The following is a 13,493-nucleotide window of genomic DNA, read 5'->3' on the forward strand; positions in this document are numbered from 1 at the left end:
CCAAACAAAAGTCACTCAAAGTACTCTATCATTAGGAGCAGGAGCATGAGACGAAAGACTAAAATAAGAGTCATTTGCAGAGTAACAGAAGGTCTCAGAAACTAGAAACTTTGGTGGAAATTGCGGCACTGCCCACTGTTCTCACCTGTACTAATCCAACCCAAAACTGAGGGAGCATATCGCTACCACCTTTGTTCTGCCTGTACTTGAGAGTGGTGGCCAAAAAGGAAGTAAGGTAAGACTGCAATATTGCTCACTTTCCCTCTTTAGCCGAGCCTATAAGTAAGTGAGTACATGAACACTGAGGGTGAATCTCATTGCAGATATGGTGATAGATGAGGAAGCGGGACGCGAGTGGCGGTACTGCAACTTTCTTCTTCCATACCGGCCCGTTTATATGCTCTGAACTCCAAGTACCGGAATGGTGGAAGATGAAGAACTGGTATTGCCCACTTCCTTCATCCATACCAGCCCCTAATTGTGAATACAGAGGGAGCACATCGTTGCTACCTCTGTGCAAGGGTGACAGATGAGTGGCAGGACACAAGTGCCATTTTTGCCTGCTCTTCTCTTCTGTAATAACCCCATCTGTAACAGCCTGTCATATGCATGCTTTCTGCACCGGGAAGGGTGACCGATGAGGAGTGGGACACGAGTGGGGGTATTGCCTATTCTCCTCTCCTGTGTCCATCACCAACAGATGAAGAGGTGGGCCACAAGTGGTGATCTAACACTAATGAAAATACTTTTTTGATACTATCTTTCTTTTCTAAAACATACACACGCTAGATTCACATGCATGACACACAAACTACTTCTTGAAGACAAAAAAGCTGATAATGTTTTCAATAAGCACCATTTTATAGCTCATCGGTGCACCTGTGATGTCACCTGACTGCAGTAGTCAATCAAAATTGGCATGTATCGACACGTTCTTCAGACATGAGCTCACGTGAAATGTTCCCATAGCGTCAACTGATGACGCAGTGTAGAGTTCCACTTCTAAAGGAAACTCTAATTAGTCTAAATCTAATTATGCATTTTCCGGGGGAAATGTTTTGGATTATATCTTTACCATCCACGGAACCACAACATCAGTTGCAAAAGAGATTTTAAAAAAGTGATAACATCTTCATAAGCTATTTTCATACTGAAAACTTTACTGGAACTGTCCCAGTACTCCACCAGCCAGACAACTGAAATTTGTCAAATTAAAATATAATGTACTCTGACTGAAGTCCATAGAAGTGCAAAGTACATAGATAAATTAACCTACTTAAATATTAAATCTAACACAAACAACAACAAAACAATATAAAACAAACATAAAAAAAAACATTCTTTCCCATCTATCATTATGCATTATGCTGTCACTCATTGTGGAAAGAGGCTATAATTGTTATACCACACAAGACAAATTTAAAGCTATAGCATGACAGTAGTACTGATGTTTTGATGCATGCTGGAGTCCCAGGGAAGGAGAAACAGTATACTATTCAAAGGGTGTGTATTTAAAACCCTAATAGGCTAATATACTAAGGGCTGAAAAAACATAAATATACTCTATAAAGAAGTAGACTAGTTTTTGGCAGTATTACAGAAATTGTCCCCTTCATTATGCATTGGCTGGAAATGGAGAAGAGATTTATATCTGCTAAGAGAAGCGAAGTGCACGGTGTGCTGAAAACTTGTCTAGAGAAACTCACTGGTGACTTGGTAACGATGTGCACAGCTAGCGAAAAAAAAAAAAAAAGCTGTAACTGCATTTACTGAAGAAATTAGCAATGTTTGCGAGGCAGTATAAGAATGGTGTTAAAGCTTTTAGGCTTTTAGAATTTTGGTTGTGCATAACTGAAAGATCAATCACATCAGTATGCAAATAAATGCATAAAAAAGACCACTCACGATGTAGTATGCAAATACTATAATAACATCAGTGTAGGTCAACAGGACATTTCCAAAATTATATTTTTTTATTAAGTTGAATTTTAAATTTTAACAAAAACAACACCTAAAACTGAAATAATCTCCAAGGCAAAGTTTTATTTTGTGTAGTAAATGGTTTAACATGAATTGAGGAAAAAAAGAAGAAGAAGAAAGAAATAGAAGAGTCGGATTTCAATTCATACTCACCTTGCAAACACCAAGAGAAAAAAAAAAGGTAATTTGACTGAAATTTAATGGTTATTGTAAGCAGTGAGTTCAGAATCAAGGCAATCTGAAAAGCCAGAGAAATGTTAAGTGAATGTTTACACCCTATTAAGATAACATAGTGCACTTGCATTCAGGGGTTTTGTGTCACAGTACATAAATAGTTTAAAATTATAAGCTGTTAAGCGACATCCACTGTGAAATGGTGAAATCATTAAGAATCCAAGAAGAACAAACAGAAAAACAGGAAAGACATCATCTTCTCTCCCTCCTTATTGTCTCATAATCCAGATAAGCTCAGTCTGAGAAGCGGCTGCTGCCTCCCTCAAATCTATTTTTTTCTTCCACTTTCTCTCAAATGAAGACAAGCCACCACAGCATCAGGGTCAAGAACAGCAGAATGCTCAACAGGAAGGAGACAGAGGGGTGATGCAGTACCACTGGGTACAGCTGGCAGACTCGGGCAGCACGGCTCTCTTCCTCTTCTGTTGACAAGACTAAAGAGACTTGGACAGCATGTCCTTGTGCCTCAATGTCTTTTTCTTCATTATGGTCATCATCTTCATCCTCCTCCATATGCTGCAGTAGCGGCGGCCCTCCTGGCACGGGCACCCACCTGACTCTTACCTGCTGTTGCCTCCACATGCCTGCTGAACGCTTCCATCTCTGCGCGGGGGCAACGGGACACCAAGAGAGAGACAGCACAATGAACAGACATGTGGAATGGGGAGACATGGGGAGAGATTGATGATGGTAGTACAGATTTCTGGGTAGGTTTGATGGGTTCGGGCTTGGCATCTGACCAGAGTGCTTTAAGCAGGCCAGATGGATTGAAGCAAAGGCCTTGAGGGTTTTTATGGCGTTGGTGGCATGGTGGACATCTGATTGACATTAGGATTGGCAGCAGACATTATTTTGGCAGTGCAAATATCCATCACTGACAGAAAAAACACCATAAAAACCAGCAGGGTTTGGGTGAGTTGGACCACTAAGCGAAATCCTCAGAGGATCAGATCAGTGGATGTGTCTGTCACGGAACTACACCCTGTCATTGGCTAGATCAGAGTTTACTACGTCCACAAAGAACATTCATTGCGAACTAATGTTGGGGATCAAGAACTGGTTCTTTTTCAGAACAAGTTCCATTTTTAATGAATTTCATGATGTTTATTTCTGTTAACAGTTCTTGCTGGCTGAATACAACATCATAAAGTGCACCTAATGCAGTCTTATTTAGGAATAAATGGCTATTACAATCTGGCTCTTTTAAGTGAATTGGTCAAGAAGACTCACAAATCAGTATAAAACTCATCAATATGAATTAGTCTAATGACTCATTGTCTGTCATTGGAGAAATGAACTAGCTAGTCACAACCGTTTCCCGAAACCGTAGTGTCGCACATCCACCATTGGACCCACTTGGTTCAACAATATAGGGCTGTCATTTGTATTACCTTTAATACAAATACAACTGTTTAATTTAAACAGTTAGTAGAGTAGAAGAAGTCAGTTTTGATTGAAAGAGGGAAGCACGGGCTGCATCAGAAATCACATACTTTCCTACTATATAGTAGTCGAAAAGAAAAGTAGAATGTCCAAATTCACAGTACTCATAGAAGAGTATAGGCAAAAAGTCCCCGTATGACCTACTACTTCCGGCAAGATTCTGAAGTGCACATACAACGGACTATCCCATGAGGCCACAGAAAAGGATTTGTGAATGGCAGTGAATAAACTGACGCTGGTAGGTCACATGATAACGACAGCATGGCAAATGTAGTACGTCTGGATTACATTCATACTATATAGAATGTACTTTTTTAGAGCGGCCGTGACGTTATTTATTCAAAATAATTACCTAAAAAGAGTATGAGATTTCCGACGCGGCCATGGTCTTACCCTAGCACCTCAGCAAAGCTCATTTAGTCCTGATTGAGAAACTTTGTTTCCTGCTCAATCAAGTTTTTTTTTCTTGTGCATTATATTGTGTATTTGTATTTACTTGAGGTATATAAATTATGTATGGGCTCTCTAGCCAATGCTAGATTTATGTTCTTTTTGTAGATGTACTCTTAAAATGCTACTCTGAATGTTGTCTTCTGTATGTTGTCTGCAAAGGCTCTACTTATATGGACAGAGTGGAGTAAGGGGTTTCTTCTCAAATGACTGTTCTCACCGCGTATATTATCAAATATCCAGAGTAAGGATTTGACTCTTATTCTGTTGAATTATTTGAAGAGCACATGAAGGACTATCGCAAGTTTGTGAATGTTTGTTGGAACTATGGTTTCGGAAAACGGTAAATCATTGAACTATGTTGGTAATGCTGGAACTATGCAACCATAGTTGGCTAACAATACTTTTGGGAAATGCATTGCAGAACTGTTGTTGAATTAATCACTCAACCCATAAGTCATTACTTCTGTTATCTAAATCTTGAAATAAACTACGACGTGGATGTTAATTCATGCCGTGCAGTAACATTTTGTTTTATTGTAGGTTTTTTTTTTAAAGTGTTTGTCGTGTTTTATTGTAATAAACTTTAAAATGTTTCATATTTTTGTTTAACATATATTTAAGGCCAATTATGGCGAATGATTGCTCAAAATTGGTAAAGGAATAGTATATTGAATTAAGGAATCAGAACCATTCAGTTCCTTACAATTCCCATCTCTAGTGCTAACACTTAAACACATATTAGAGACGTGCTTTTGAAACGCTGGATAAGCATAAAATACACTAATTGGTTTTATTAAAAAGTAACTACTTAACTAGAAGAGCACACTGTCTTGAGAGAATTTGAGAGAATGAATTTAAACATTAATTTTTAAATTGAGCCTATTAATTGAGAGTGTGTCATGTGGCAGTTTATTATGTTCAGGTCTGAGACTGGTACATGATGTAATAAGCCTCAGCAGAGGAGGGGCGTGGGGAAATCGGATGTGCCCCTCTCTGAGCATTTCTAGAGACTCCTGCTTGTGGAGAGGAGGAGGATCGAGTTGGAGGTGGAGCTATGGATGAAAGTGGAGGAGGACAGGACTGTGATCCAGGACAAGACTTTGCAAGGAGAGATGGAGGAGAGTAAACAAGGGGGAGGAAAGGATGGACAACCAGTGAAGGACAGGAACAAGAGGAAAAAAAGGGAAAAGACAATGAAATGAAGAGGAGGAGGCGTCAGTTTCTTATTGTTTCCTTTTCCTATTTGCTTTTTGCTACGATTTCCTTTTATACCTACTTTGGTTGTCAATGAACTAACAGACTCATGCAGCTTATTAATGCAGTGTAATCCAGCCATGCGATTGGCAGATCAAAGCAGAGGAAAGCCGGCAGTAGCCATTCAGAGAGCAGCAGCAGTAGTAAAGGGGTGTGGCTTTGGCAGAGGGTGTGGTCAAGGGTCTATAAAAGCCGCTGGCAGTGAGCAGATTCAGAGAGAGAGGAGTTCTCCTACTCTGACTGGGCCATAACCAAAGCGTCCAGCGGCCAATTCTGCTTGTGTTGTTCTTTATCTACATAAAGAAACGTCAAGTCTTTCAGGTGCGGTTGCATCACAGCCCTGGCAGTAACGACCAAATGAGAGTACGTTTACCTCTGATATACCCCCTGCTACTCTGTATATGGGTAGGAGAGGAGGCATCTTCACCTGTGTGCACACGTGCCAACACACAAACACACTGAGAGTTTATAAATAAAATGCTTATTCAGGTGTCAGTGACCAACTAGATGCCTTCTGTATCAGTGAAAACTGTATGAAAAAGTTCATCAATGGAATCCTTCAGTAAAACCTATAATAAAAGCCAAATTATTTTTAGAAGTCTCTTATTAAGTGCCACATGATTACCATTTTTCATGTTAAAGAATTGGTTCAGCAAAAGAAATCACTATTTGCTTAGCGTCATTCCAAACCTATGACTTCCTTTTTTTCTGTGAAACACAAAAGGAGACATTTAGAAGAATAGAACTACTAATGTACGACTTTAGAAGACTTGGAATATAGCCCAAATCGGATGGAGTACTAGTTGGTGCTTTTGCATTCTTTTACAGCTTGAAAACCTCAGTTTGCATGAGGTCTAATTACATGGAAAAGGGCAACCATCACAATTAACCTTACAACAATGATTACTTAACCACACTCACTGGGTACTCTATCCGTTAAACAAAATGACACTGCAAATCAGCTCGCTCACTGATGTACCTGATGACTTTGGAATAAATTACTTCAAATGCAATTTATCGCAGTGCAAAAAAAAAAAAAAAAAAACAACAAAACAAAACAGAAAGCACAAGCTTTTGTATGAGGTTATGATTAAACACTAAATCTAACAGTAGAAGTCGAGAAGATAGTGAAACTATGGGAAATATACCCAACTGTGTCAAGAAGTCAGACAATGACATGTCATAAACATTGACATTAACACAGGAAAAATGTGCAACGGATGCTTTCTGCAGATGTAAACGGCTAAATAAATGTTTTTTTGTGTGTGTTTTTGTATTTAATGGAGAAAACAAATCACTGAAGTGTATACTGCAGTGTAATCCAACTCTTGCATTTTTCAAGATTTCGGGAACAAAACCAAAGTAGAAAACATCATTCAATAGCCTCTCTGGATACCTAAACATGTACCATAACAACACCTTTTACCATAATCAGGACTTGCCATTAAGCCATGTTATTTGCTTGTCCTTCTGGGTAAGTCAATCAGTAATTCACTTGTCTAAGTACAAAAGTTACTTATCCGGTTTGTTCAAATGGCTGATTCATTCAAGAATGAAGCAAGTGACTGTTTTTATGAATGGGTCATTGAATTATTGACTCACCCGATTTGTTTAAAAAAGCTGAATCATTCAGTGACGAAACACCACTGTTGCTCAGAGACGGCAACTGTTCTGCTGTGGATTTGTTTGGAACTATCTTTGTTGGCGAAATAGAGCAACAACAGTAAATATTGTGTTTTAAATGTAAGTCACTTAATATTAACTACCTGTTTATTGAACTATTCTATAAAATCAATGTCACATTTGCAATTGTGTTGATTTGAAAAAAATGATTGTGCGATGTTGCTTAAATATATCATGTTATATATATATTTTTTATACTGAATGTAATAAAATCAGAATCATTCTCGCCTGAAAATGTTTGGTGGTACTTCCCTAGTTATATTTTTTGTTATCGACATTTTAATCAGGCCTCTTGTCCGGTCGGTAAACCCTTTCACTTGTCCCTTCAAAAAATCCACTTGTCGTGGACAAGCTAATGTCGAGCACTGATAATGTTGGGAAACTGCCACAAAAAAGGAGGTTTGTATGTCATAGACAGTTGATTAAATGGCAGATAGCAACAAGGCTTATCGGTGCAGTGATTTGATTGGCTATTTGTGCTGTCCTTTTTCTGCCATAAGATCAATTCTCCTTTGTGTTTCATAGAAGAAAGAAATTTTGCTTGAGGTGTTTGTCTTATGATTCAGAATGATTTGAACAGGCTGTCAGAATAAGCATTCAGTTCCAAGTTCTGAACTTGTCTAATTTACTGCTTTTCACATCAAAAAACTGTGCTTTCGGGGTTGCACAATGTGCATCATAGCAACAGCATCATACTTAGGCTAAGTTATAACACATAAAGTTCCACCTAGCACATTATTCAGTGCAAAGCCAGACATTCTGAATACTGTCTGGTAGACAGGAAGAGACAGTGTGATGAAATATAAAGTGACCAACTGCTGTTTGGTTTCATTTTTACATGCCATTAAGGGAGATATTAAAAATAAGTAGAAGATAGATAGAATAGATTACAGTGTAATAATACATTTAAGTACTGAGAAATAAGAATTAACTGCATGTACTTACCATAGGTTTAGGGTTAGAGTGAGGGTTTGGTTTAGGGTTAATTGCATGTAATTATGCATAATCTCAAGGCATACAAAGACTAAATCCAACAATGAAGTGTAATCTTTAACCCCTTGCGTAACCCCAGTACTCACGTCGGGCTGCAGCTGGCCATTGATACTGGCAGTGCGGAAGGGCGAGTGGGTGGACAGACGCTTGTCCCACTCGCTGGGCCGCGGCTCAGGCACCGACTCCATGAAGCTTCGCTTGAGCTCGCTGATACTCGTGTGATGACGCATGATTTCTGTCTGTGTCTTATCCACATCCTGAGAGAGAAAGAGAGGTCCAGGCAGAAAGAAAGTATACCAAAAAGGTCAAAAGAAAAAACACAAGACGATAGATGAAGAGAAATTTAGGAACCAATAGCAAAATTAAGGTGGAACAAAAAAAAGAGAGAATTCAGGAAGATGAAGGACAGATGAAGAGATTAAGAGAGAGAAATAACCCAATAAACAAATCTCATTAGTTTGATGATCTGACATATATCACTATTTTACCTCAAACTCAAGGGATGTCACATCTAGGGATGGGAATCAAGCATTTTTTTACCAATACACTGGCACTGGATAATTTCAAGATCTTTAGTTCCATTAACGATTAAATGTCCACGATTAAATGATTAAATGTCCACGGATTCCATCTGGGGTTGGTTTTGAGCTTGTAGTCTGAATTGATGATTGAAAAAAAAAAAGAAAAAAAAAACTGTGACTTTGCATCACTCTTAAAAATAAAGGTTCCAAATGAGAATTTTGAGATGACATAGAAGAACCATTTTGGGCTCCACAATGAACCTTTCAGTGAACCATTTTTTAAAAATACTCTAAAAGAACTCTTTTCCACTATAAATAACATTTTCTACAATGGAAAGTTCCATTGTTCCAAAATGTGCCATAATAAATAACCTTTACTTTTAAGAATGTATACAAAACAATACAAAAATAAATAGACAGCACTTATATATTGTGTTGTCCTTGCTGTTTGCATGCAGCAACAAATGCACAGTGTAACCGGTGTAAGTGTGAATGACTCAACCAGTTATTTTTAATTAGTCAAAAGACTCACAAAATAGTTTTGAATGTTTGGGTTTGAACTCACCAACCAAATCATTCAGTGAATCATTATTTTACATATCTTTTTTTTTTTTTATATATATAGTTAATGGAGTCGTTAAAGAACCAAAATCATTACATTTCTTCTAATCCCCATCCCTAGTCACATCGGTTTTTAAGTCAAGCGAATGTCACACACAAAGCCATTCTACACTTCAAAAATGCAGGTTCAACCCCAAGTTGGGTTGAAAATGGACAAACCCAGCAACTGGGCTGTTTTAACCAAGCAGTTGGGTTAAATGTTTGCCCAACCTGCTGGGTAGTTTTATTTAACCCAACTATTGTTTAAAAAATGATGTATTGCTTGCTTAAAATGAACCAAAAATATGTTGGAAATTAACATTTATTAATATTAAATAAAATAATTAAACAATAAACATTTATTAAATTGCTTATTAATGATTTTTAGTTTCCAACCTATTTTGGGTTCATTTTAAGCCAGCCATATAGTAATTTTTAAAAACAGTAGTTGAGTTAAATAAAACTACCCAGCACGTTGGGCAATCATTTAAACCAACTGCTAGGTTAAAAACAACCCAGTCGCTGGGTTTGTCCATTTTCAACCCAACTTGGGTTGTTTTTAACCCAGCATTTTTTAGAGTGTACAAATCTTCCATTGGCCACCAAGACCCAAGTCTCTTTTTTCCACTTTCACTGTCTTCTAACTGCATTTTCCCCCTTTTCTCATCATCCACCGCTTGATTTGTCACCCATCATCTCTTCTCAGTGGCATCAGGTAATCAGCTATGCTCAGACACTATGACGCTATGAATATTCATGTCAGAGAGGAGTTTTTGTGATTGCCCAAAACAAACGATCCATGTGTGTACAGACAGATTGTGATTAATGAGACAGAGAGAGAAAAAGACAGTCTAAAATCTCAGCTGATCTTTATTCATTTAACTGCAGTAGACAGGAGAGACTTTGGAAATAAAATGGAGAGAACTGATCTGTGTCTCAGTGCCCAACAGAACATCTGCAAGAGTGAAACACTCTCATGAAAAACCAGCCCTCATCATCTACATTCACTGACTTCAGACAGACAGCGGCTATGTGAAAATAAACAAAGACAAGATGTTTATCGGACTCCTCCATAAATTTTGGGTAAATCCTTTTAAGCAATGTTCAAGTAACAAACTACAAAAGCTATTTTATAACAGTGTGTTATTTATTTATTTATGTTTAGCAAATGGTTATGTTCCAAAATCTAGTGAGCTGACAACCCAGAGAGTATTTTCTAGGGTTAGTTCACCCAAAAATGAAAACAATGTAATTTATTACTCACCCTCATGTCGTTCTACACATGTAAGACCATTGTTCATCTTCGGAACACAAATTAAGCTATTTTTTGTTTTTACAAATCTTTTTTGTCTCGAATCAGTTGTTTGGATTATGTATCAAACTGCTGAAATCAAGTGACTTTGGCGCTCCAAACCACTGATTCAAAACAAAAGATTCATAAAGCTTTGAAGCAGTGTTTTGAAATCGGCCATCACTAGATATTGTTGAAAAGTCATGTTTTTGTTTTTTTGGTGCACAAAAAGTATTCTTGTTGCTTTATAATATTAAAGGTGCCCTAGAACTTCTTTTTAAAATACGTAATATAAGTCTGAGGTGTCCCCTGAATGTGTCTGTGAAGTTTCAGCTCAAAATACCCCATAGATTTTTTTAACTGTCTATTTTGGGGCATCATTAACTATGCATTGATATATAGGATGCGGCCCCTTTAATTCTCGTGCTCCCCCGCCCCCGGAGCTCGCACTTGCCTTGAACAGCATAAACACAGTTTACACAGATAATATAACCCTCAAAATGGATCTTTACAAGATGTTCATCATGCATGCTACTTGCATCATACATCATGTAAGTATAGTATTTATTTGGATGTATTACATTTGATTCTGAATGAGTTTGAGGCAATGCTGCGTGGCTAAAGCTAACATTACACAATGTTGGAGAGATTTATAAAGAATGTGTTTATAAAGAAAGTGTTTCTGCATTATACAGACTGCAAGTGTTTAAAAATGAAAATAGCGATGGCTCTCTTGTCTCCATGAATACAGTAAGAGACAATGGTAACTTTAACCACATTTAACAGTACATTAGCAACATGCTAACGAAACATTTAGAAAGACAATTCACAAATATCACTAAAAATATCATGTTATCATGGATCATTTCAGTTATTATTGCTCCATCTTCCATTTTTCGCTATTGTTCTTGCTTGCTTACCTAGTCTGATGATTCAGATGTGCACATCCGGACGTTTTGCCCTTGTCTAATGGCTTGATCATGGGCTTGGGGGCGTACACCCCGACTGTTACGTAACAGTCAGTGTTATGTTGCGATTCGCCTGTTCTTCGGAGGTCAAATGAGATTTATATAAGAAGGAGGAAACAATGGAGTTTGAAACTCAGTGTATGTCTTTTCCATGTACTGAACTCTTGTTATTCAACTATGCCAAGATAAATTCAGATATTTAATTCTAGGGCACCTTTAAGGTAGAACCACTGTACTCACATGAACTGTTTTTAATATTTTTTGAGTACCTTTCTGGATCTTGAGAGGTTCGGTGACATTGCTGGCAATAGAGGCCTCACTGAGCCATTGGATTTCAACAAAAATATTAAAATTTCTGTTCCGAAGATGAACAACTGTCTTAAGGGTGTAGAATAACATGAGGGTGAGTAATAAATTACATAATTTTCATTTTGGAGTGAACTAACCCTTTAAAGTATCGTAAGTGTTGCACAAGATAGGCCCAAAGTATACTTCAGTTTTGACAGAGTGCTAGCATATGCATAGTAGATGAATGCACAATCTTACAAGGTATACTTCATTTGATGCATGAGTCGTTCAACATATGTGGACTAGAAGGTTTCATCTTTGTCAAGAATTTGCGCAATTTGATGAGCGATAAAAAATGTCTTTGCTAAAGAGCTGCGTTTATCTCTTAAACACCTCACAAAAGCACTCGTCAACATGGGCATCTGTTGTTGTTGCATCTCCAGCAGTTTGTTGTTCCATCTCATTCGGTTCGGCTTTTGCAACTGTAAAACAATGGGCTGAGCTAGTGTTTCCACCTTGTGGACAAAATGTGCATGCATGAGCTGAGTGTACAGAGCATGTGTGGTTAGAAAAATCTAGCAGCTAACATACTGTACCATGCTAATGATAAAAATGTACATCACATGCACTTTACACATAGTATAGCATACACATAAAGTGAAATATACTTTTTGTTAGCAACGTTATTCTGCCTCCAAAGAAACTTTTTTGGCAGAAATGTAAAGTAACATATGTATCCTTTACTGAAAAGATATCAAACATTTTTTTGCATGTATTAAAATATACATGCAATTAGCTTAGCTTAGCAAGATGCTAACATCAACTCTAAAAATCCTTGTGTATATCAGTATTTTGTATAGATTTGCTGGAGCATGCTTATGATACCTTAAAAGCTAGTCTGGCAGTCAGCTCACTATAGTTTGTAAAACATCTAATTTGTTGTTATATCATTACTTAAACTCTTCCAATTGCTAATTAGAGGTAGTGGTAATCATGCAAGCACTTCACCAGTTTTAACACTAGACAATTTGTTTAAGCTCCAGTGTGAACAAAGCTTGAGTTCAGACATGGGTCAAACGCTGGGTTCTGATCTCTAAACATGCTGTTTCACAAATTGGTCTATATTCCATTCTAAATCTAGTGTACTAAATAAATCATATGCTGTCATAATTCAGTGCAGCATATGATATATTTGACACATGTCTGTTAATCAGTTAATTTATGAAACAAAGCAAAGCGAAACAGTGCTTGGCTAAAACACCAAAAGCAAACTTAAAAACTTAATATATTAATAGAATATGTGATGAGACAGTGTTATACATGATGTTTGGTTAGATACAGAGGTCATGGGGTTAGAGAAGAGGTCATGGTGTGGCTGAAGGGGTTAATGTCACAGAATCCATTGTCACACTCATTATCAGACTCATCAGACCTCTCAAGGACAACAGTGACAAACAGCCTTTGTAGCTTTTTGTAGTATGTAAATATATGACTGGGACAGGCTGTGTAATCAGTATTATTAGAACACTACAAAAAACAGTAATATAATCGTGTGATCTGATAACAAATAAATGAATAAAAACATGCATTAGTAGCTAAATGTACAGTCAATGATTATACATCTGGCTAAACAGTAGACTTTTTTTCAGAAAATTTATGGGCTTGTCACACTATGTTTAACCCTGGGTCAACATTTGTTTTTAACCCAGACTAAACACCACTTTTAACTCTAAGTCATGAAATCCTGAATACCCTGATTAAATTTCCATGCGCTTTGCTCAATCA

General features: G+C 37.4%; 1 protein-coding gene across 6 annotated transcripts in view; it reads right to left on the reverse strand.

The window, feature by feature from the left end:
- The window catches only part of epb41a (erythrocyte membrane protein band 4.1a), a 71,786-nt gene that overhangs the window by 11,323 nt on the left and 46,970 nt on the right, over positions 1-13,493 (reverse strand). For 5 of the 6 annotated variants that reach the window (XM_067361609.1, XM_067361608.1, XM_067361607.1 and 2 more), the window contains one exon: positions 8,127-8,297. In XM_067361609.1, coding sequence (XP_067217710.1) covers positions 8,127-8,297 — 171 coding nt within the window. Of the gene's footprint in view, positions 1-8,126; positions 8,298-12,101; positions 12,191-13,493 lie in introns of all 6 variants that reach the window. The other variant, XR_010891766.1, reaches the window with a different exon arrangement.

The sequence above is a fragment of the Chanodichthys erythropterus genome, chromosome 15 (assembly GCF_024489055.1).
Source record: "Chanodichthys erythropterus isolate Z2021 chromosome 15, ASM2448905v1, whole genome shotgun sequence".
NCBI lineage: Eukaryota > Metazoa > Chordata > Actinopteri > Cypriniformes > Xenocyprididae > Chanodichthys > Chanodichthys erythropterus.